The 26513-nt window shown below is 33.4% G+C and overlaps 1 protein-coding gene and 1 long non-coding RNA gene across 8 annotated transcripts in view; one reads left to right on the forward strand and one right to left on the reverse strand.

Annotated features, from left to right (window-relative positions):
- LOC141380887 (uncharacterized) overlaps window positions 1–26513 on the forward strand; it is a 37061-nt gene that overhangs the window by 1075 nt on the left and 9473 nt on the right. For all 5 annotated transcript variants that reach the window (XR_012400242.1, XR_012400243.1, XR_012400244.1 and 2 more), the window contains exon 2: window positions 3388–3530. This is a non-coding gene — a long non-coding RNA (uncharacterized lncRNA). The remainder of the gene's footprint in view (window positions 1–3387; window positions 3531–26513) is intronic.
- tph1a (tryptophan hydroxylase 1 (tryptophan 5-monooxygenase) a) lies at window positions 3–20840 on the reverse strand. 3 transcript variants are annotated; one of them, XM_017354058.4, is made up of 11 exons: window positions 16563–16903; window positions 12094–12231; window positions 11784–11967; window positions 10679–10779; window positions 10537–10604; window positions 10124–10320; window positions 7838–7973; window positions 6487–6613; window positions 3582–3677; window positions 3361–3494; window positions 3–928 (listed from the first exon to the last, which is right to left on the reverse strand). In XM_017354058.4, the coding sequence occupies exons 1-11, from the start codon at window positions 16638–16640 to the stop codon at window positions 754–756; spliced, it is 1434 nt and encodes a 477-aa protein (XP_017209547.2). In that variant the 5' UTR covers window positions 16641–16903; the 3' UTR covers window positions 3–753.

Raw genomic sequence — 26513 nt, forward strand, 5'->3', positions numbered from 1 at the left:
AATTTTTGTTACAGTAGAAAAACAATGATTTATTTTTATTTTAAGCTTATAAACTCTTTGCTAATAATCTTTACCCCCACATTTCTCCAGACTTGAACTTTCAGGCAAACTTCATTCTGAGTTTTAAATACTTTATACAAACTGCAAACAGTTTAAAAGTAGGGTAACGTTAACGTTAATTTGTAAAAATAATCATCAATGTCCAATATAATATTTACATACATTTATAATTAATACATATTCCTTTCTATGGCCTACTCCACGTAGAAGTTCATGAATAAATAAACATTAACACAGAAGTACAGTGAATCAATATTTCATTTCATAGACAGTGATACAAAACTCATTATATAGTATAAATACTGTGCAGAAATAAAATAGAAAGCAAATTACTAAAATATCTATCAATAAAGGTGCCAGTTTAAAACAAAATGCTAACTGAAACCACCCATACATAAGCAGACATCAACTTTGCACTTAAGATCAATTGCCTGATTTTAACCATATTCGTTGTTATCACCTTGCATAATAACCAGCTTCTCGAATAGAAATCACACATAAAATACAAGAAGTTCCTTTTGCTGAATCACATATTTAATCAAACAAAAACCAAACTAATAATATAAATATAGGAAAAATATAGGATTTGACTTTGGTAGATACATACAGCACATCTTTGATGCCATACATTGAAGTAGTGTGACAAAACAAATGAACTTGGGACTGGGGGATTTTGTTGGAAAATGTAGTTTTTCAGACTCCTAGTTGTTTGTTTAGCCTGCTTAATGCATCTCCAATGATGTCCAGCTCATGTCTCAGTTCTTCCACCACATTGTTGATGCTGGTCGTGTCTTTTAAAACGTCCACACTCTGCGTGTACGGGTTATAACGCACTGAAAATGGCCGCTTGATGGTCTTTGCAAACTCCCTGAAAGATAAAGATGCACAGGTTTCATTTATTGATTAAATCAATAAATAATATATTTTAAAAAAAGAAAAATTTCCCCATTAAATGAGACAAAACAATAAAAAGAGCTAAATATAATATTAAAGTAGTATTAATTTTATTAATTAAATATATATTTTTATTTATAAGGGCTGCATGATACTGGACAAATCTAACATTGTGATATTATTTTGTATTGCGGTGTGAATATAATTTCACTAGCTTTATTTGGAAAGAATTCTTACTTTTACATTGATTGGGGTGATTTTATTTGGTAAAGTGAGTCTCAAATAATATATTACAAATAATTTACAAGCATAGATAAATACAATATAGCAAAGATAAAAGTGAATTATAGTTTTCTAGAGAGTCTAACTGTATTCAGGTACAGATATTGATTAATTACCAGATATCGATATTAATGTAATTATTATTTAAGTTACAAACATCATAATTTCTTGTGCCCAGATGTTTTAAACTCTGAAATATTATAGTCTTAAAGGGACAGTTCACCCCCCAAACATTTATTTACTCACTATTTAAATCACCTGTTTCGAATGTTTATGAATTACTAAAATATTTTCCTTTTGTGTTCAACATAAAAAGAAATTCCTAAACGTTTAAAACAAGTGAAGGGTGAAATTAAAATAGCGGGTTAAGTTTAATTTTAAGTTTTTAATTGTAACTATCGCTTTAAAAATGCATGCAGATGATAAACATTCACTACATGATGATTAAACTCTGCACTGATTATAATCAACTTTAATCCCAACTCAATATTGCATATACTGCGATGTGATATATATATATATATATATATATATATATATATATATATATATATATATATATATATATATATATATATATATATATATATATATATATATATATATATATATATATACACACACACACATACAATTGTAACCAGAAGTTTACATACACTGTATAAAAAGGCTCATATCCATTAACAAAAAGTCAGATGTTTATGTGACTAAACTTTTTCTCTTTTAGGTAAGTTAGGATTATCACATTTGTTTCTGTTCTGCTTAATAGCGGAATAAATACAGAGATATTTTTCTGAGTAGTTGTTATAACTTTTCTTAGAAGTCAAAAGTTTACATACAATAAGATTATTATGCCTCTAAAAAAGCTCAGATGATGGTGTCAAGGTTTTGGAGGTTTCTGATTGGCTAATTGACAACATTTGAGTTAATTGGAGGCACAACTATAGAATAGTATTTAAGGAAAACCTCAAACACACTGCTTCCTCGTGTGACAACATGGGAAAGTCAACAAGGCAGAATCAACACAAAAAGCCTGATTACAATTTGCTAAATTACACTGGGAAAAAGAATAATTTTTGGAGACATGTCCTATAGTCTGATGGAACTAAGATTAAACTGTTTGGCCATAATGACCAGTGTTACATTTAGAGGACAAAGGAGAAAGCTTACAAGCTTAGGAAACACCATCTCAATAGTGAAGTATGGGGATGGCAGAATCATGTTGGGGGACTGTTTTGCTGCAGGAGGGACTGGTCCACTTCACAGCATAGATGGCATCATGAAGAGAGGACATTATGTAGAAACACTGAAGCAACATCTCAAGACATCAGCCAGGAAATTAAAACTTGGCCACAATTGGGTCTTCCAAACAGACCATGACCCTAAGCATACTGCCAAATTAGCTAAAATGTGCTTTAGGGACAACAGAATGAATGTTTTGGAGTGGCTATCACAAAGCCCTGATTTCAATTCTATATAAAATTTGTGGGCAGAGTTGAAAAAGCTTGTGCAAGCAAGACAGCCTACAAATCTTACTCAGTTACACCAATTATGTCAGGAGGAATGGGCCAAAATTCCTGCAAACTATCGTGAGAAGCTTGTGGAAGGATACCCAAAATATTTGTTCAAAGTTATACAGTTAAAAAGCAAAGCTCAAAAAATACCAAGGAAATGTATGTAAACTTTTGGCTTTCTAGAAATTAATAAAAAATTCATCTCATTATTCTGGGATTTAGCAAATGGAAATAATTTAGGTAATCCTAACGGACCTAAAATAGTAAACCTTTAGTATGATTTACCATCAGACATTTTTTAAACAATGGTTATGTTCCTTTTTTTAGAGTGTAAGTGTATGTAAACTTCTGGTTTCAACTGTATATGAAAACCCTAAGATATTACTATATTTGGATGAAATGTATTAATTTAGTATTGATTAACCGAATAATAATTTTTATATATTTAAATATATATAAATAATATTTAAAAGTGGAGACAAATACTTTAAAGACATAATATTTTTCCTATAAATATAAAATTTTTCTATAAATATTAAAAATTATAACATACATTTTAAACCTATGACATATAATGCTTTTTTTTTCTTATAACTTTTGGATTGCGCACCTCATTTTGACTTTCGCTTCCTCAAAGGAGTCTGACATGAAGTAAACGTCCTGAAACGTGGTGATGATGCACTCCTGTTTGCAAGTCACATTGGGGTCAAAAGGCAAGATCCTGGCATTTCCTGACAGTGCGTGCTAGAGAAAAGGAAAAAAAAAGCTCATCAATAAAAGGTAAAAACATGCATTACACAAAATACAGAGAAAAGCAGTAGTGTTGGTTACCTTCAGCTCGCTGATAGAGGACAGCAGACCTGCTCCATAAGCTCTCAGTTTCCCTTCCTGCTTACAGAGCCCGAACTCCACAGTGAAGAAATAACACTGAAATATAATCATAATAAAACATTTCATTTTATATAGCGCCTTTAAGAATTAAGTCTGAAAGAGCTTTACATTTAAGGATAGCAGAAAGAGGTTATACACTATTATACAGAGATGGAACAAGTCAGAAACACTGTAAATGTAAAAACTGATCAAAAATACACAAACACCTCATAAATTCGCAAGTGTGAAGAGTGAGTCTCTAGAGATACTTCAAATGCCGGTCCGGACCAAACCAATTTGGCGCCCTAGGCGAGATTTCAGGTGGCGCCCCGTCACATTGCAGTAAATTCCACTGCTAGTGTATAGTCATAAGAAACTAAACAGCTTTTTGATCGACTACTACAAGCTGGAAAAACGTCAGATAAATATGCCAATGCAATTAACGTTATTGCTGAATATATCTAATATTTACACATTTGCTTGAGTAAAGTAATGTAAATGTAAAGTAATGATGCAGGTAGTTATATTACTATTACTATTTTCCATAACATCAATGCACTTCTATAACATTAGCTGACGTTAAAACTAACAGATAGCACTATAGCTATTTATTGATTAGCAATGTTATGCCACATCTGTCAACGTTGGGATGTAAAAAATATGGGACAACAAATAGCTTCAAATGAAAGAATACATGTCAACCATTAGAAAATATTGACAATAAAAAAAGGTTTAACCTATTAAAAACAATGGATTATACAGAAATGAAATAAAGCTATAAAATCTACTCTACTTTTAATTGTATTTGCATATTGATTAAAGTTACTATAGTTATTTAGTGAAGAGCAGCAAATGAATCTCTTTGTGTTTTGTTTGATAACAGAGATGTTAATGTAAGAATGCACAGATCTATATAAATGAAAGAATGAATGAAGCATTTGACTACTTTAGTAACTGTTTGTGCTCATTTAAGAGAAAATTAGTTGTGTTTAAAATAAAACATGGAGGACAGAGCAAAAAAAAATTTGAAAAATTGAAAAAAAAATAAGTCCTTTTCCGACGGTCTCTTAATGAGAGCTCCACTCCGCGCGAGCTCTCCCAGCTAACCAGAGCAGTGGTCATAATGTTGAGCGAAAAAAAAAAAGAAAGACAGCTGTGAAACATAACCAGCTTTGTCTTTTTGTAGGAAACACACTTTAGATCATTTTAGGGTAAGAGGTATTCGAGTTATTGCCGTATGTCACTGAATGTGTCAGGAATATCAAGAACAAAACCAACTTAACCTCGCTTATTTCTGGCGCCCCCCTGGATGTACAGCGCCCTTAGCATTTGCCCATACTTTAAAACATTCAGCGTGCCTAATGTTATAGGGGAGTATACATACCTGTCAACCCTCCCGTTTTCCACGTATTTTACAGTTCTATCCAGCTATCATCCCATAAAGGTATTTTCCCATACTTCTCCTGTATTTTCTCGGAAGGGTGGCAAATAAACATTAAAGAGCCGAGCCTCCCTATACTCAAACCATACCGCCAAACCACCAGGGGCCACCCCTTGCTCTTAAATGTGAGTCTGTTCTGTGCTTTTGCTTTGTTTAGGCATTAAAACGCTTTAAAATAAATATAAAAACAGCAGAATTCCCTTTCTTTTCATTACAGGTGCCATCTCCCCTACGTATGCAATCCTCAAAACAGTAATATAGACAACCCGGGCTCATTGTGGAAACGTAGCCCCGCGGACGTTTCTGCGGACCGCGATTTACGTCCCGGGAGGTACGTATTCGAGCGTTTTTTTGTTTTCGCGGATCCGCGAGAGGCCGCTGTGCGCGCTTTTTCGCGTCTCGGGCGGGCGCCTCTCAGGAGCGCAGCGTTCGCGCCCGCGCCGTTCTCGCGCGAAAAGCCGCCGGATCAAAAAAAAAAAAAAAAAAGCAAAAGCCCTCGTCTTCGATTTCGACCGCGTTTTCGGATCCCGTCGCGTTCTCGCCCTTATTTTCCGGATTCCGTTTTTCGTCTTACCTGATTTCCGGAACCTGCCGTTCCCCGGACTCGATCCCGGTTGTCGTCCACCGCGGCCGGCTCCTTCTCCTCCGGGGCCTCCGCTCCGCCGACCCAACGCTGTGAGCTAGGCGGACAATCTGATTGCGTCGGGAAAGCCCTTCACTCAGAGGCGAGCCGTCGGCCGGCGAGCGCGAAGAGGAGGGGCGGAGCGGCGCCACACCGCCCCGCAGCGTTCACTCGAAAAAAAAAACAAACGCGGCCTTTACGTACCTCCGGCCACGTAAATCCGCGGGGCTACGTTTCCAGAATGAGCTTGGGTTGAATATAGAGGTGCATGACTGTCAGCTAACGCGCTCCATAGTGATAAATAGACAATGTTTTCCAAACGGATACTGTACTCGGGGCCAGGTAAATTTTTTACTATGGTGGGCATATCCTTTATTTTCACATTGCAATGTTGACTGGTATGAGTAAATAATATATGACAGTGATTATTACACATTATTACATGGCTGTCTGGAATACTCTTGAGTTTTACACAACATGGATGTACTTTATCATTAACCTAATATTCTTAAAGGGACTCTTCATTCTAAAATTAGAGTTCTGCAATTATTTACTCATTTGAGTTTCTTTCTTCTGTTGGACGCAAAGAAAGATAGTTTGAAAAATGTACTTTTTTATTCCAACAATGGATGTCAATGGCTACGTTCTTCAAAATATCTTTTTTTTGTGTAGAAAAGTGTAGAAAAAAGAACCTGATAAAGGTTTGAAATCACTTAAGTAAATTGTGAGCAAATGTTCATTTTGGGTGAATTGCACTCCCAAATATGAAATTGTTGTATATTAGGATCAAAATAATAACTTACAGTGGCGAGTTTTTGTATGGAGTCGTCTGATGCTCCCAGTGAAGCCAGACCAATCTCCTGACTGAACTGAGCAAAACTGGGCTCCGCCAGAAGAGGAACGTGTCCGAGCAGCTCATGACATGTGTCTCTGAAACAGACAGATTTGTTTAATTCACCATTAGAATAGAGTTTAGTTAATCAAGTTTAATTATTTCCAAACGATATGAATGTTCAAAATAAACATTACGTTTATTCATTCACTCATTGAGTTCACCTATAGCTTTATAGGGTAAACCGGAGAACCAGGGGCTCGACCAGCAACCTTTATATATACATACATACAGTTGAAGTCAGAATTATTAGCCCCCTTTGAATTTTTTCAAATTCAAATGATGTTTAACAGGGCAAGGAAATGTTCACAGTATGTCTGCTAATATTTTTTTAATATTTGTTTTATTTCGGCTAGAATAAAAGCAATTTTTCATTTTTTAAAAAACATTTTAAGGTCAATATTATTATCCCCTTTAAGGTACATAATTTTTTGTCTACAGAAAAAAACATTGTTATACAATAACTTGCCTAATTACCCTAACCTGCCTAGTTAACCTAATTAACCTAGTTAAGCCTTTAAATGTCACTTTAAGCTGTATAGAAGTGTCTTGAAAAACTTTTAGTAAATATTATTTACTGTCATAATAGCAAAGATACAATAAATCATTTATTAGAGATGAGTTATTAAAACTTATGTTTAAAAATGTGTTGAAAAAAATCTTCTCTCCATTAAACAGAAATTAGGGAAAAATAAATGGGGGCTAATAATTCTGACTTCAACTGTATATATAATGCAAATATATAAATATAATACAATAGTATAGATAAGTACATATAATATATAAGTAAATAAATGCATTATATATAAACATTTATTGTATACCATATTAAATAAAATATAAAAATAAAGTTTATATAGAGAAATATATGAAAAATACACATATACATTTGAATTTATTTGATATTAATAATTTTGTAAAGTTCAAGAAAAAAAAAAAACAAAAAAAAAAAACAAAAGATAAATAAATAACAAACAAATGAATATACACAAACATATTAAATGCTCAGAAATGTATTATATTATATTATATTATATTATATTATATTCAAATATTAGATATTAAATCAATATTGTTAATTTTGCTTGTTTTTATCACTTAATTATTTTATTTTTAAACAAGCACATGCATTTTATGAAATATAAATAAATGTAATTACAACATATACAAATGACATGTATAAACACATTTTGCAATCAGTTTAGACACAGAGGTTTAATCAGGAGTTTGATTATGTTTAATAATCATGATCATATACTCACGGCTCAGGTGTGTAGAGCGGGTCTGAACTGTGCCTGACATACTGAGTGCAGTGAAACACACGGAAAGCCAATCCTGCCAGAAAGTCTCGAGGAGACAAATATCCTGCCACAGGCCTGATGGTGAAGCCTGTTCTCTCTGAAACAGACAATAAACCACATTATTCATATTTGTCTACAAATACTACTGCATTTCACATTATGGGTTGCATTTCCAGTTTGGTAAACTTACATATTGAATGAACCGAAGCTAATCATGTTCAACAATGTTCAAGAGTCCACACTTAGATATTGCTTGATAATAGTAGCAGATTTGGCATGCTGTCCCAGGAGAGAACCCTGAGCTCGGAGATAATTGATAGTTGTAAGGGGATACGAGATCAGGTAGTTCTTGAAAGTTCCCCTTGGTAAAGGAAGAAAGGGGGAGATGGGGAGATTCTTCACAATACTTAGATAAGGGAGTAAGACTAGACGGGCTATTTATAGTGAGTTTGGAATATTCTAATGGTTTACTAATGATTAATCAATCATATCACATGCTTCTCTCGAAATCAAGCTGTGGTCACACTAGAGTTTGAGCTTGTGTAATTCTGTAGTAAGTCGCTGCGAAAAGGGGCGGGATTAAACAAGATGATAAGACATTTAAAAAAGCGTGCGATTGGTTTATATTTTAAATTTCTGTCCAGAGAGGTCATGTTTTGATCTTCGATTGGTTTCACGCAATCATGTGATGCTATTTGCCAGGACAGAGCTCACCAAGCTTGAACTTTCCAATGCAGCGAACTGCGAAACCTGTCGCAGGAGCTTGTGTTTCCAGTCTGACGCATTCACATGCGTATGAATGGAAGTGTATGGGGAGTAAAGTACAGTGTGACCACAGCCTTAGTTTGTAAAACTTCACTTATTGGTAGGGCCTAACAGAATCTGCAGGTGTTTTTTGCTATTTCTGTGGAGAATTTTGGTAAAAGTCTGTGGATTTCTGCGGAATTATTTTGGGAGTATCTTAACTAAAACCTTAATATAGGAAATAAAAACGTATATCTTTTTAAGTTTTATTGAATGTTTAAAATGCAAATCCAATTAGATTAACTTTATTTGGTAAATAAAGCAAGTTTGTCGTATAATATGTCTAGTAAAAGACAGAAAATATTACTGTACAAACTGCATTGTACATAAATCAGATGAGCATTTTCACATTAGTCAATAATATTACTGAAATTAATAAAAAGAAAAACTGAATAAATACACACATTTACTCAAGTAAATAAACAGAATTAACAAGGGGCTAAAATCTGCGGAATTCTGCGCGCGCAGATACCGGGTGGGCCTACTTATTGGTAATAAGAATAATTGAAATAATCCATATATATGGATCAAACTGCCTTTTTTTCTTTTTATACCATATATCTGAGTAAATTGTCTTCTAAAATTAGGAAAAAAATGTAGGGCTGGGGTTTATTGTGTCCTTTGGGAATTGATTGAATCATTGGTTTTTGCACATTGCTAAGAAAAACATTGAATTGTTGAAAACAAAAACATCAATAGTTTTGCAAAATGATTCATTGTTTCGAAGCCTTCGAAACGTCACATTCTGCCGGTCAAAATTTTCAAGGTTTATATTGTTTGTTTTATTGCGGGCTCTGCTAAACAGGCCAATCTGAGAATCTTTAAGTCAGTGTGAAATCAAAATTTACTATGTTTATTGTGCTAGCACACATTGTTGTTCATTGGGTTATGTTAATCCAGTTCAAAAAATGTTTATTTTGGTAAATGTTTATATTTGATGCTTCAGCCACAATATTCTTAACCACACTCCTCTTACCGTTAGTTTGCTATAAGGGAATAAAAAGAAAGAAAAAAGAAAAAGCCCCCCTCCCTTCTCAATATTTCATTTCAGTTGGAAGCACATCAATATACTGAAATAAAAGTATTTAAGTACTTTAAGTAGCTACAATTACTGCTTTTCACATGTCTACAATGACAAATTAAAACATCTAAAGAAACTCGTAGACTGAAAAACTATAGGTAACTATGAAAACTATTTAAAACCTGTAAAAACAGGTAAAAACTGTGAAACCTGTCCATTGATTCACCACTGGGTAGTGATATGAGTGAACCGCATAATTAATTAATCATTTACAAAGCCCGATTTACTGAAATCAACTGATCTAGCAATTTGATACGCCCTTCAAACCAGGGCAAAGTTTCGAAGCTTGCATCAGCTGTGCATCAAAAGCCGCCATCACTTCATGCCCCTGCATAAAGAAATCACACAAAACAAAGCCTGACCTTTGAGAAAGCGTGAGACGTCCTCCAGCTGAGGGATGTTGTCTTCACGGGAGTCGCAGTGTTTGATGAGCAGCGGCAGGTTCTTCAGGTACTCTCGGCAGGCGTGTGAGGGATAGAGTTTATTCAGCTCTCTAAACACGACACCCCACGTCTTCACCTCCTCCTCGGTGAACTCAATGCGAGGGATGGGATCTCCACTAACAGAGGAGAAAAGCCTAGTTAGGGCTCAGTTCAGAGTTTTAAGAAAACTCCACATTTGCTCATCATTTGCTCATGGCATTTCAAATGATACAGTAGCTATATCTAAAAACTAATTCTGTAGCCTAATATAATAAATAAAAATTTATTTGATAAATTATGAGGTGATTTTTGGGTTAATTATAAACTCTTAATAGTATATTTTTCAAACTCACTGTTTGTAGCTCATAGCCAAGTCTGCAAAGTACTTTCTTCTTTTGCGATAGACATTGTCCTTGAATCCCTATCAAAACAGATGAGCAGTGAGTGACTAATTACGTCACACTGATTTTGTAACGGTAAAGTTATCCCACTTACAGGATGATCTGCATCTAGATCTGATCCATACATCAGCACGCGGTTCGCACATTTATCCAGATCTGAAATCTTCTTCGGGAACCACGGCACATTCTCCATCTCTACAAAAAAAGCATACATTTTTAAAATAAATCTTTTCTTACAGCATAAACGCAATATAATAATATAAAATGTGAACAAAGACCTGAATAATGTAACACTTAAGTTTAAGTAACAACTCTCACTATTAACTAGTGACGTATTACCTGCCTATTATTAAGACATTGTCGGGGTTTTTTGTGACTTCTCTATCTCCCTCTTGTGTATTATCACTTGTAAGCAGTTTCACCTGTTATCAATTTGCTTGCTTCCCCGTCCCCATTCCTCTCACCTGTTCCCCCTGATTATTGTAGCTATTTAGTCTCCCCTTCTCCCTCATTCTGTGCTTGTTAATTGATTCTGTGTTCAAGTGTTGCGTGAGTCACCGGTACCCTGTTCAAGATTGATTCGCACTTTGCACTACGCCTCGTCAAGTCTTGTATTGTCTATTTCACCACGTTTGATCCTGTTATCTGTGCTCTGGCTCACCTCTGCTCTGCCCACAGTCCACGCTTGAGTGAGGTCTCATCTGCTTGGCTTCCTGAGGTCTGTCCTAACTTTACTACTGTTATTCCAAGAGGATCTCTTTCGTTTGATCAGTCCACCACTGCCCAGAGGAGGGTCGTTTTCAGACTGCCTGTGTTTCTATATTTTTGAGTGACTGTTACTTACTGCCAAGGAGAGCAGAATTGTGGATTTGGTTCTGTTTAATAAATATTCCTTTAATCTTCTCCCTTGCGCTTGGGTCTCCATATATCCTGACAGATATTGACTGTTTAATAGTACTTATGAAGCATAAATTCTGCGTGATCTCTTTCTACATCACTAATCCTACCTAAACCCAACTAGCTTACTAACTAATAATCAGCAGCAAATTAGGGGTATATTTAAATAATTAACGCTTTATTGATAGAGATAATTGCACCTTAAAATAAAATGTGATACAAAAAATAATGGGTTTAGCACTTTTTTTTAATTTTTTTTTTTATTTATGAATTTTTCATTCATGTTAAAAAGACATTCATACCGCTTTCCTCAGGCAGGCGGTTGTCAGGTGCGTCCATCTCCACCACGTTAACATGTTTCCTCAGCAGCTGAATGATCTCGTGCAGTTGTTCACGGTTGCTGTCGCAGTCCACAAAGATTTCAAACTCTGAGTTGCGCCTTTTAGATTTCCGGGACTCAATGTGTACAAGGTTTACATGGTTTTCCTATAAACAATGGTTAAATTTAAAGCATTAACTTTATTTATTTTATTTTTTTTTTATTATTTTTTTTTTTTAATCTAATAAATGTATATAAATATTCAAGAAAACTTAAATAAAACCTCACGTTACCTGGAAAAGCTTTAAAGCCTTGACTAGCCCACCGACTTCATTTTTCAGGGAAAACACAACCGCAACCCGGCCTGTCTCTGAAGACTCTGTTTTGTTGTCTTTATTCTCCTCGATCTTCGTGAAAGCAGATTTGTTCATCTGTAAAATACAAACGGGAAACTTAATAAATATCAAATCAATCTGACAGCCATATTTTAAGTGTAGAATTACACTTTAAGACAGTTCACCCTGAAATGAAAATTCTGTCATCATTCACTCATAGTTCTCTTGCCAAAAACGGTGGGCGGGGAGAACAATCTCATTTGCATTTAAAGTAACAGTATACAAAAACAGCTACGCTTTGCTTTGAGCTCAAAATAGGCATATTCTGTATTGTATAATAAATAATTAGTGGTGGGCAAAGCGAGGCTTCGTGAAACACTGAAACAGTCGAAGCAAATGTGTCGAAGCTTTGAAATGTTTTGAAACCCCACTCTACAGTGACATCTAGTGGTCATTTTTTATGTATTGCACTGAAACAGCTTCAGCAAAGAACAGTTGAACAAATTGAGGGATTAAGTCCAACTTTGTATGTTGAATTCTTCCAGTAACATAGTACAGTGGTTAAGGTGTCAGACTTCCATGCGGGGTTAATAGGTTTCGATGCTAGGCTATGGCAATTGCTTTGAAATGCTTTAATACCAATTGGTAATGCTTTGCTCTTGTATCGTTTTATTTCAACATTGGTCTGATATCCGAATGAACAATTTGTAAATAAATATGTCTTGTTTTTGTCTTAAAACAGGGTTGTTGCTAGATCAAAAACGGTGGCCTGAAGTTATCAAGAATTATTTATATTATTCATTAAATTTCCCATTTATTGTATTTTATTAATGTCTACCTAAACCCAACCATACTGTAAAAATATTTATTATTGTTTTACAGTGTTTCAAAAATGATGCTAAATTGATGGCGTAACTGCAGCTGTATCCTATTTAGGTTACACAAAACAGAAACAACATGATTAAAATACATAAAACCATGAATTCAGAGTATTTGTACAAGTCGGGATTCGAACCCAGAACATCATGCAAAACAGAATCAAATAGCAAACACACAGTCCTCTAAGCCATATGACACAGAGATTGATTGACCTTGGCGGTTTAATGAGGATTCGCCAGGTCTCGAAACGTTTCTAAGCTGATCGATGCTTTGAATCGCTTTAGTCACGTGACTAGGTGTTTCGAAACACTTTAGTCACGTGACTTGGATTATGCTTCGGTGCAGTGTTTCGAAACACTTGCGCTTCGGGATCTCGACACTGTCGAAACATCTGTTTCACGTCAGCCATCCCTATAAATAATCCGATGGGTAGCTGAGACTTTTATACAGACACATTCCGGAGCACCAAAGTCTTATTTTACACCTTGTGAGTGGTGGAAAGTAATTCATCTCTGAACACTTGTGATTAGACCCTCAAAAATGTATATTACTCTATCGATATGAATCAGAATTTCACACTCTATTCAGTACTTCTGTGGATCATTTTGTGTAATTATACTCAAATTTTCAGTGTTTAAAAACAACCAAACTTTCCCTTGATGTTCATGTGGAGCAAGAACAACATCAGCCCACTTCAAATCCAGCACTAAGTCGTATTCAAGACTTGTCAATCAGATCATGTGGATTAAAGATAGAGTGTGGTAAACAACACTTAATCTCTTAAGAGCACACTTTCAGCTCTTTGCGTACGTCTGACAGTCTCGAACAATTGATTTGAAATGGACTTTTCCGTCTGCCAAAGTAAATCCTATCTTTTTTTTTCACTCAAAGGTAAAGTTTAATTAAATTCATCTTTATTTTAATTGTGTTTTTACAATGTAGATTGTCAAAGCAGCTTAAAATAGATGAAGTTGTAGTGAATTTAACTGAAATTGAACGATGAATTCAAAACAGAGTGACTTTTAGATTTTTTTGTTTTGTGTATAGGCATTGGGTTTTGATTTGAGTCATTTTTACAGTGAAAGAGTTTTATATTTAGGAGTTGCTTATGCTTTTAATTAGTTGTGAACAGGTCATCGGATTAAAGGTGCTGGTGGCTCCTGCGTCAGTTCAGCGGTGGGAACAGCGACAGTCATCATGACCTGCTTAACATAAGCACTAACAGAGAGACAATGAACCAGACCTTTACCAAGGTTGCAGACTGTGGATTAGGTTCAAGAAATCATGCTGAGAATTATGATTAGTAATGCATCAAGGCGTATGTTACATATGAGTGCGTGCATGATTGTATGTTTACACTAGTTTATTTCATTGTAATTGTATTGTAGTTTATTATTTATTCAGTTAATCTAGTGTGTAATTAAATATTTAAAATGCTATTTAATGCATCGCACGCTTTAAACAATAATAGCGCGAGAGAGTTACTATCAATTCCGAAAGTTAGAGTTAACTAAAATTCAAACCACACTTAGTTTTTTGTTTGAAATTCAGCTAGCTGGCAATGACACATTTTTATTTAGTTTGATAATATATAAAAACATATTTTGAAAGGGATTTACTAATACCAAAAAATGCTACAACAAAAATAAATTTATAAAACTTTAATAGTATCTCAGTGATGCCACAATAACGTTGCTGGCAAAAGTACAAAAAATGCTAAAGAAGCAAATAGTATTAAATAAATAAATTGTATTAAACAGTGTTAAACAAATAACAATTAATTATTGATGTCTACCTCTGCTGTTTATAAATAATTAATAGTTAGCACATTTTACATATATGCAGCACTTTTATTTAAAATCAAGAAAACTATGTTTTGTCCTTTTCTTTTCCTTCATAATAGCAATTTCAAGTGACCCCAAAACATATACAAATCGATAATCTTGTCATCTACTAGCCATCTTTATTTTATTAATAAAACAATCTGTATAAACAAATCCTATTAAAATGAAAACAAAAATGAAAATGAGTATTTCAGTGATAATAAAATAACATGGCTTGCAAAAGTACAAACAAAACGTGTTCAGAAAATTAGTAGTAAATAAATAAACCATCAATTAATATACTGTAAAAAAGCGATTAGTTAAAGTGAGTAAACTCTTTGCCTTAAAAGTGACAAGTTGTCTTAACTTAAAAAGAGGAGTAAATCCTTTGTAACTTGAAACTGTTAAGTTGACTTAATTTTAACGCATACAGTTAATTTACTCAATTATTTTAAGGTAAGGGTTTACTCGCTTTTTCAAAGTTAGGTCAACAAATCGCTTTTTACAGCTTATAAAGTAAATTTATTCATTTCTTTTTTATTTAATACACTGTAAAAAGTGATTTGTTACTTAAAGCAAGTAAATCAATGGCCTTAAAAGCAACAAGTTGACTTAACAACAATAAAGTAAGTAAATACATTGTAATTTGGAATTGATAAGTTGACCTTATTTTTATAATTCTGCTAATTGTTCTCACTTTTTTTTTTTAATAAAAGTAAACTAATACTCCAATACACCTTTGTTATATCTGTTTTTTTCCAGCTTTTCTGTATCTAATAAAATGACAGTAACTTGAATAAATCCGCTCTTTCAGACTCCAGTGTGTCTTTTAAATTCAATATGGCTATAAGTGTAGATTTTATAGACTTAATGACACACCAAATATGTAATGTTGTGATAATTACAGTAATTATTTGAAAACAGACATGCTAAAATTGTCTAACACTGTAAAAAGGGATTAGTTGACTTTAAAAATGTAAGTACAGTTAGCATAATTATAAAAATTAAGTCAACGTAATAGTCAAGTTACAATGGATTTACATACTTTATTTTTGTAAAGTCAACTTGTTGCTTATAAGGCAATTGGTTTACTCGCTTTAAGTAACTGATCAATTTTTTACAGTGCACAGGCCACACTCAAAAACAAGCTGTTGCTTGTTTAAAATAATCTAAAACAACCCAATTCTTGAGATTTCATTGGGACAACTTAATTGTTTTATGTTTAATCCACTTAAATGGAAGCCAGCAAGTTATACAGTGTATTTAAAATGAGCTGAAACAACCCAATTCTTGAGATTTTGTTGGGACAACTTAATTGTTTTATGTTCAATCCACTTAAATTCGTCACAACTAATATGTTAACTTAATTCGTTTATGTTGTCCCTACACAAATCAATTGTGTGGAAGCCAGCATTTTTTACAGAGTATTTAAAATGAGCTGAAACAACCCAGTTCTTGAGATTTCATTGAGACAACTTAATTGTTTTATGTTTAATCCACTTAAATTTGTCAAAACTTAACTTAATTGCTTCAAGTTGTCCCAACACAAATCAATCAAGTTAACAAATTTAAACGGACTGAACATGAAAAAAAAAATCAAGAATTTTCAGCTCATTAGTTTTAACAAGCAGCAAAATCTCTTTTTTTCCCCAGTGTATTGATCATTTAATCACAATGAATTGAACTGAATTTCTGAACTCAGTCAAACCCCTGTCATCTACTGACCATGTTTCTTCTGTCCCGCATGTGGGAGAGTAATCGCCCCTGTCCTCGTCTTCCCGACAGCAGGATCCCCGACAGCATTAGTGCATTGACCGCGTCCTGCGCTTCACCGTCTCGCTTTCACAAAGACAGGCCAGTGTCTGCCGTCTTAAAACAATCCCATTTGGACAGCAAGCAAGCCTATTATTAGAGCCCTCTTGCTTTAATCTAACTGTGGGATTAGGCTGCAATTAATCACTCCACGCACATCTTCACTTCATGCCGCTTTAGATAAAGTACTGTACATCCAGGATACACACGTGCGGACGACAGTGATTTGTTTGGTGGAAATCCTAACGGAGAGCATGCATTTGGAGACTGTTTTGAATTAATATATACATTTAAAAAAAAAAAAAAAGCAATTTTTTGATTCTTGCTGAATGCATTTATTTACTTTTTTAAAAGCAAGCAACCTGAAAATGACATTTCAGAACATGCTGCATCCTACAAGCCTGCATTTGCAATAAAAATATAAGAAATAAAAAGCAAAAAGTTTAATAATTTTCTTTTTGAGTCTTAAGTTAATCAAGATTGCGTTTCCTAAAAATATAGTTGTGCTTGTCATGAAATGTTGTCACAATTTAAAATGACTGTTTTCTTTTTCTCTATACTGTATATTTATATAAAGTACTTCATTTATGTATTTTTGGGATTCAAAGTAGAATTTTCAGCATCATTACTCAAGTTTCCGGTGGCAGATGATGTTTCAGAAGTCATCGTTATCATTTTATAATTAGCTCCTGCTAATTGTTCATAAATCCTGCTTGAAAACTAAAGGAGACAGAGCTTTCTCACTCAGTCTATGCTCAAAGACTTTGCAACTCATTACCTTTAGACAGGGCCGGAGTGGGACTCCTTTTCAGTCCTGGAGTTTCAAGCCTCAGACCGGCCCACCTCAGTTCATGACTGACTATATTAAAATAAGGTCATTTCCAATTTTCAGTTTCTAATTACACTATAACGTCTTTTTTTTTTTTTTTTTTGAGAAAACAGCTGCTTTAGAACTTCAAATGTTCCACAACCATAACAGTATTATATGTCTTAACAATAAAAATGAAAAAAATATATATATTACTTAGGCGAGGATCAAACCCTGGACGGCGGCGTCGTAACCTAACGTGCTAACCACTGGACCACAACAGCGAGGATGCGAGTAAATAGATAAAGAGAACAAAGCTGCGGTAAAATAATGAATAAGAAGACTGTGGTCAAGTAAATTAATTAATTAATTTAAAAAGTGTGACTGCTGAGAGCAACAGATTCTGGAGCTAGGGACACCGGCTCTCGCGGTCAAAAAACGGACCGGCCCACCGGGAATTCTCCCGGTCCTCCCGATTAGCCAATCCGGGCCTGCCTTTAGAAATTAGGGCTTTCTCTACATTGTGTTTTTCAAAAAAATCAGTCAAAACCTACCTCTTCTCTTTGACCCACTGATATGATTTTTTTTTTTTTTTTTTTTTGGACTCTTGACTGTACAGATGTTTTACAATTTATTTTTAGTTTAAAAATGTTATTGTAGCATACATTGTCCTGTCTCTCTAATTGTTTATTATTTATGCCATGTCTGTTAGGCACTTTGGTCAACATTCATGTTGTTTTAAGGTGCTATACAAATAAAGCTGACCTTGAATATTATGATTTTGGTGAAAACCCAAAGTTGAATAATTATTATTTTTAAGTTAAGGGCAACACGGTGGCGCAGTGGGTAGCGCTGTCGCCTCACAGCAAGAAAGTCGCTGGTTTGAGCCTGGGCTGGGTCAGTTGGCATTTCTGTGGTGAGTTTGCATGTTGTCCGGGTGCTCCGGAGGTCCAAAGACATGCGGTTTAGGTGGATTAGGTGAGCTAAATTGTCCAAGGTGTATGATTGTGTGCGAGTGTGTATAGGTGTTTCTTAGCAAAGGGTTGCAGCTGGAAGGGCATCCGCTACGTAAAACATATGCTTGATAAGTTGGTGGTTCATTCCGCTGTGGAGTCACCAGATTAATAAAGGGACTAAGCCAAAAAGAAAATGAATAAATGAACTTAATTAAGCTTGAATTTCCTTCATAACAATACTAAAAACCAGCAATTTTATGATCAACAGTGATGGAATTGTTTAATATTGATGATCATATATTGATGATTAATAATTAAATATTGATTTCATAAATTGATTAAGGTTTTGCTAAAGTAAAGATCAAATGCATTATAATCATTGGGCTATTATACAGCCATGTGTAATCTACTGGTTGTTTAAAAGTTAAGGAGCTGTAGAGAAATCTTATCTAAAACATCCTAACATTGTCTTTAAAAACGTCTGTAAGTCCATCCTTAGAATCCTTTTGCTCACAGAGGCTGTCTGCGCGTAAACTGATCATTCTCCAGAGAATTGAAGCAATTAAAAAACAAACTTTGTCTGACTTTATTCAATGTCAGTTTTCAAATTACAATGTATTCCTGAACAGGAAGAAAACTATTTGCCATTACAATATATATACATTTCCAATAGTTTTAAGCATCATTTTATGACTATTAAGATGATATTCTTAATACATAATTTGTATAAAATATAGTAGAATATTCTATAAAAAATATAACAGATTATAAAATATAATAGAATATTACATATAATATATAATAAAATATTTCTCCAGAAATAAATCAATTTTTTATATTTAAATCAATATATAGTAAAAAAAATAAAAAAGAGAGAGAGAGAGAGATAGAGCGAGAGAAAAGTATTTTAAGGATTTTAAAACATTTTTGCAACAATATAATTATTTTACTGTAAATTTCTATTAATTTAATGCATACTTGCAGAACAAAAATCATCTAATATTTGTGTGGAATATATAACAATTTAAAATCAATTTATAGTAAAAAAAAAAAGCGAGAGAATCATTATAAATATACTGATTATTTTAATTATTATTGCTTCATCCATAGATGTTTGTTAAATGTACAGTTTATTCTGATTTTTTATTTTATTTATTTTTTATTTGTACATTTATTTAATTATTATTATAATTATTATTATTATAATACTATCAAATATTATAATACTACACTACTATTTACTGTTTATTTTTAATATATATGTATGCTCTTTTAATGTAAACTTTAAATGCTTTGGCAATACATTTTTAACATTTGTCATGCCAATAAAGCAATTATTAAATTGAATTGAGAGAGAGAGAATTTAATGTATAAATATTTTTACAGTCAATTTCAATGTTTTATTTTTAAGTTAGTGAATTAAAATTGAAAGAGAGAGTGAATGAAATGTATACGAAATAAACCTTTTTGCAGGAAAGTAAATATTTTTACATTTAATTTCAATGTGTTTTTGTGGAACAAATATCATCTAATATTTGTGTGAAACATTTAATAATTTTATCTCCAGAAGTTTTAAATCAAGTTATAGTAAAAAAAAAAAGAGAGAGAATCATTGTAAATATACAGATTATTAAATGATTAATTTTATTAATATTATTGTATTATTTATTAATATAATTTATTTATTTATTTTTTTATTTGTACGTTTATTTTAATATTATTATTATTATTATTATACTATCATATATTATAATACTACACTACTATTTATGTGTTCACTATGTTTTGTTTTTAATATATATGTATACTCTTTTGATGTAAACTTTAAATGCTTTGGCAATACACTTGTAACATTTGTTATCACAATGAACCTTTTTGCAAGATTGTAAATATTTTTACAGTAAACTTCAATGTGTTTTTGCAGAACAAAAATCACCTAATATTTTTGTGGAACATAATTTTATCTCCAGAAGTTTTAAATCAATTTATAGTAAAAAAAAAAAAAAAAAAAGAGGGAGAAAAAAAAATGAATGTATTTGAAATAAACCTTTTTGCATCAATGTTAATATGTTTACAGTCAGTTTCAATTAATTAAGTGCGTACTTGCAGAATAAAAATAATTTAATAAAGAAATATGATGTTAACTTCAAAAGTTAGGATGCAAAATTGATGGTGGCATTTCAAAAATCGTTGCTTCCAGGAAATTATAAAGACACAACATCAAATTCTCTACATGCAATTCCGCCTGTTGAGTGAACGACTCCTAAAAGTGCTTACTTCATTATTAAGCTGCTTCTCCTCCAAAGTCAGTCCGAGGTTCATGGAGTCAAAAGATCTTCCTCTGCGTGGCCCGTCGCTTTTACTCGAGTACATGCTGATGTTTGCTGATGTATAAACACGCCCTGGGTCTTTTAACCGTATGAGCTGCTATGATTGTTAGAACACAATGAGACTCTGCGCTTGGCTATTTATGAGGATCTGCAGAGGAGGAGGAGGAGGGTGAACGCTTAATCTTCCTCCTGACAGCAAATGGAAAATCAGCAGCTTCTCACGTCATGGGGATGTTCATAGGAGATGCATAGCTTTTCATATTCACTTTGACGCTCTGCACACAAAAAGAGCTATGCGTGCGTGTGTGTGTCTGCATGGATAAAAACGCCCACTTTACACTGAAAAGTCTTTGCTTAAAATGGAGCATATCTGATTGCAAATGAAACAATATTTTGGTAATATTTAAACGTCGTGAATGACAAATGAGATGTTTTTCTCTATAAATGTTCAATTATTTAATGAATAAACAAAAAATACATATAATTTGCATGTAGTTTAATATGATGTAAAACACCTAAAAGTAACTAAGAAAAAAATACATAAAACCTTCAATTTTAGTTTAAGTTTAAATGAACCTAAAATCAAACTAAATATAAAAAACTAAAATTTAAATGATAATGAAAATGAAAATACTACAAAACAATTTAATATATCGATAAAACTACATCAGTATCTCAGTTACAATAAAGTAGACTGACAGTATACAAACAAAAGTGTTGAGATTTTTTTAAGTGATAAATAAATAAACAAACAAATGTATGATTAATATAAATATACTGGATACTGAAAAGTCCGATTGCAAATGAAACCATATTTGGCAATATTTAGATGTCATGAATGACAAATGAGGTGTTATTTTAAATGTTTTCTTTGTTTTATTTTTAAATTTTTATTATTTAATGGATATACAAAACAAAATAAAAATATATATGTACAGTTGAAGTCAAAATTATTAGTCTCCCTTCGATTTATTTTTATATTTACCAAATGATTTTTAACAGAGAACTGTAATTTTCACAGTATGTCTGATAATATTTTTTTTCCTCTAGAGAAAGTCTTATTTGTTTTATTTCAGCAAGAATAAAAGCTGTTTTTAATTTTTTAAACACCATTTTAAGGTCAAAATTATTAGCCCCTTTCAGCTAATTTTTTTTTTCCCAATAGTCTACAGAACAAACCATCATCATTATACAATAGCTTGCCTAATTACCCTAACCTGCCTAGTTAACCTAATTAACCAAGTTAAGCCTTTAAATTTCACTTGCAAATTAAACTATTTTTGGTAATATTTAGACAAACAAGGTGTTGTATCTTTATAAATATTTAAACGTTTACTGAATATCCAAAATAATAATAATAAAAAAATTTATCTTTGTCATGATGACAGTAAATAATACTGTACTAGATATTTTTCAAGACACTTCTATACAGCTTAAAGTGACATTAAAAGGCTGAAATAGGTTAATTAGGTTAACTAGGCAGGTTAGGGTAATCAGGCAAGTTATTTCATAATGATGGTTTGTTCTGTAGACTATTGGAAAAAATAGCTTAATGGGGCTAATAATTTTGACCTTAAAACGGTGTTTAAAATAATGAATACCTGCTTTTATTCTAGCCAAAACAAAACAAATAAGACTTATTCCTGATGAGAAAATATTATCATTATCAAAAATATCACTGTGAACATTTCCTTGCTCTGTTAAACATTATTTGGGAAATATTTAAAAAAGAAAAAATTATATAAAGAGGGCTAATAATTCAGCCGTAAATACATGAAAATATTTATGTAGTTCAGTTTGATGTACTAAAATAACTTAAATATGCATTTTAAAAAAGCATAAATACAACTAAAATAAAACAAAATAAATAAAAACTAAAAATAACTTACTAAAATAACGCAAACTAAAAGCATTAGTTAATAAATTTAATTAATTTAATTTGAACTTATTTTAAGTTCAAATGAACCTAAAATAAAACAAAATATAAAAAACTAAAAAATGGTAACAAAAATTTTAATGATTTTGGAAAAAACTACTAAAACCAATTTAATCTATTCATAAAACTATATCAGTATCTCAGTTACAGTAAAGTAGACTAGCAGTATATGATGAAGAAATTCTTTATTAAGTGATAAATAAATAAAAGTATGATAAATAGTAGTACATTCTCAAATTTCATAATTTGCTCATGCATTGCTTTTATAAAATTTTAATTTACGAAACTTAATTAAATTCAATTTATTTTAGTCTTTGATGATACAAAATACACTTAACAATTTCCTGTAGAATTTACAGTAACTTACTGCAAATTAATTACAGCAAAAATACTGTATTTACATTCACAGCACCATTTATCATGCTGTATATGTATTTACAGAATTGTATGATTATCTTTACTGTAAAACATACAGTAATTTTCACAATGCAACTTTAAAATACAGTAAAGTACTGCATAACTGTCCCCAGTACATTCCATTCATATTACAGTTGAATACTGTGCAATTTACAAACATTGATAACAGTGTATATTAACACTTTAAAAAGACAAAAACAAATGCGTCACTGGCTTTTTAATTTGGTTTATAGAAGTCAGGATTGGGATCTGAGCCAGCAGGATGTTTTTCTTCTCTTCATCCAGTGTGCAGCCCTTCGAGGGTTTACAGTTAAATTACAGTAAAAGCCCACAGGAAAAAGGATGATATCTCTATCCGCACAGTGAAGTGTTAGACCGTGCCGTCTTAGAGAACACATTTCATTAGTTTTGATAGCCATGTTCTGATTTACTTAACACCAGTTTGTGTGGCGTGAGCCATTGTGCAACCTTCAATAAGGGGATTTGAGGTCAAATTTGTCCCATTTTGTCTCTTAAGGTTTGTGTCACGTTCGGCTCACATACAAGCCCGAATCAGTAGGACTTTAAGATCAGGCTTCTGTGGCTGGAGCACATATGCGGTGATAGTGGTTTAATATTCATCTGAAAGGTGACATCACTTTCATGTTGTTTAATTGTCTTTAATTTACATTAATCTGCTACTATGGCTTTATTAAATTATGATGATTGGGTTAGACCAAGGGTGTCTAAACTCGGTCCTGGAGGGCCGGTGTCCTGCAGATTTTAGCTCTAACTTGCCCCAACACACCTGCATGGATGTTTCTAGAAAGCCTAGTAAGAGCTTGATTTGCTAGCCCAGGTGCGTCTGATTGGGGTTGGAACTAAACTTTGCAGGACACCAGCCCTCCAGGACCGAGTTTGGACACCCCTGGGTTAGAAGGTTGTCCTGGGGTTATCACCAAAAACATTGGTCTAAGATTATCAGCTAATTGATAAAATTAGAATGGCCTCATTGGTCAGTATATAAAGTATTTGGTGTCACAATGGAAATGCTGCAGATTTTATTAACTTAAATAAAAGGCTAATTTTTGTCTCTGAATTTTGGTCTTGGAAATGGTGTCATTTTTGGTTGTTTCATGTGCCAATTGGTTTCAAAATTGGTGCACAGATGAACCAAACAGTGACACATCTCATAGAGACTTGAGCTTTGTTCACAGCGACTGCAGGGCAACAAATCACCAGCAGTTACAACAGTGGTGACCAGGGCAATGTGTCACAGGCACAGCACGCTGTTCATCACAGACTTCTGTGTTGCCGATGACTAACTGGATCCTTATGCTAACAGTACACCATTGCCAACGCTGCATAAGATGGGCCCAACATCATTAATAGTGGACTGTTAATAACTTGAAGGAAGTGACATAATTAGGACTGATAAAAATGGCAAATCAAGATTCCTGTTAATAGACGGGTGTAGGAGAGTTTCCTCATCTAAAGATGACTAGGAGATTTGTGCAAGCACCTACAGTTCAATTTAAAGTTAAGTGGACATAAAAAAATGTTGCATAATCATGAAATAATATGGCTGACATAACCAATCAAAATGAAGGTTTGTTCACAAAACTGATATTTATAATTACGTTTTTGGTACATGATTTACTGTCCGTCCAAAGCACACATTTTAGCAAATAAATGTGTGCTCTGGGTTTAAATCCACAATTAATTATTTACTAATCAAGCTACACACTTTGCAATTTTTTGCATTAATGAAAGTGCATAATGTCTCAGTGTTTCCTCTAGGATTTTTTCCAGCTGTGGCAGCAGGCCTTTTTTTTTTTTACACAGATCTACCGACTACCTGTGGCATTATTATTTCAACAACTAATGTCGTGAGTGCAGTATTAGAAGTCGGGATCGCATTTATGTAATAGCCTACGAGCACGCGAATATCTGTGCTTGCGCGTCGATTTCCTCTGCTCGTGCACAAAACGTCTTGCACGCCACCTCAAATATAAGCCGATTCAAGAGCGCGCAGATCTTCATGTGCGCTCTCAAACAAACGCTGCTTAAGTGCGATTTAGTGCGTTTTTGTAACAAGTATGTCTCCAGCATTTATTAGATTTGCTAGGAATATTTATGAATGTCTCCAATAGTCCTACAGAGTAGCATTAATGCGTCTTGAAGTAAAGTGAAACGGCTATAGGTTGTATTTGCTGGCCTCACGCATTACGCACCTGTCAGTCTGTCTGTCAGTCAGTCAGTCAGCACGTCACCTCAAAGGGTAAACAATTGACGTACAGCACTACTACGGTTAAAGAAAAGTTCCCACTGTTATAATTCACTTACCCTTTAATACGTTCTGGTGCGATTATTACCCGCTATAAAACAATTTAAAAAAAAAAACGTTTTGAATGAGAAGCTGTAATGTAGCCGTAGCAGGATAAATTTTGGTGTGGCGGCCCGCCATGGAAGAATGAATGTAGCGGAAACCATGATGTCTTATTGGGGAGCTTTTTTAGTAGACCTTTAAAGACATGAGTGCAGTGTTGCCAACTTAACGACTTTTTAGACACCCTTAGTGACAATTTTTAAAAAACCGACTAGTGACTTTTTTTTTGTGTTACTGACGATTTTTATAGTTCTGTGGGTGATGCCGTCAGCCCCTCTCCTGCCTCAGAGCAGTCACAAGTGGCCCAGTCCTCGTACAGCAGTCTCCCAATTGCAGCCTGAGAGCAGATCACCCTTCTGTGTATCGACGGCAAATGGTTTAGCACCGTAAGTGTGAGGTATTTCCCATGTACAGTCAAACCGATCTGCTCCTCCTTTGTTTTAATTTTAACAATTAAATTTTACCGTTTGTTTTTTCTTGTTCACAATCACAGATATTTTAGAGACAGTTTCGGAACTTGTCTGAGTTTATTGCCTCTGAGAGATTACTGCAAATTCACTACACATATATACTGATATACTGTGTTCAAACAACAATAAATTTAGTTAGATTGACATGCATATATAAAGCGTACTGCAAATATAAATACCCCTTTATTGACCATAAGCTGTTAAACAAACAGAAACGGTTGGACGTGATGATCTCAGTAATTTGCAAATTGACGTATGACATAATTTAGCAATGTTTAGCGTCTTCAGGCACCTTTTCATTGAAAATAGTTGGCAATACTGCATGAGTGTGGGTGTGAACCTTATAAACTACCTGACAAAAGTCTTGTCGCCTATCCAAGTTTTAGGAACAGCAAATAATAACTTGACTTCTAGTTGATCGTTTGGTATCAGAAGTGGCTAATGTGAAAGGCAAAGGCCTCTAGATTACGCTTATTTTACCAAAATAAAATATGATCATGCCTTGATTTTTAATTACTTAATTAGGGCAGTAAAATCTGACTTTACTTAGACAAAAGTCTTGTCACTGAACAGAAATAA

Source organism: Danio rerio, chromosome 25 (assembly GCF_049306965.1).
Source record: "Danio rerio strain Tuebingen ecotype United States chromosome 25, GRCz12tu, whole genome shotgun sequence".
NCBI lineage: Eukaryota > Metazoa > Chordata > Actinopteri > Cypriniformes > Danionidae > Danio > Danio rerio.

Coding starts and splice junctions, on each gene's coding strand:
- tph1a (XM_017354058.4), bottom strand. CDS start 16,640: ATGCTGTCGGGGATCCTGCTGTCGGGAAGACGAGGACAGGGGCGATTA. Junction 12,232..16,562: donor TGCGGGACAGAAGAAACATG/GTCAGTAGATGA, acceptor TGTATTTTACAG/ATGAACAAATCTGCTTTCAC. Junction 10,605..10,678: donor ATCTAGATGCAGATCATCCT/GTAAGTGGGATA, acceptor CTGTTTTGATAG/GGATTCAAGGACAATGTCTA.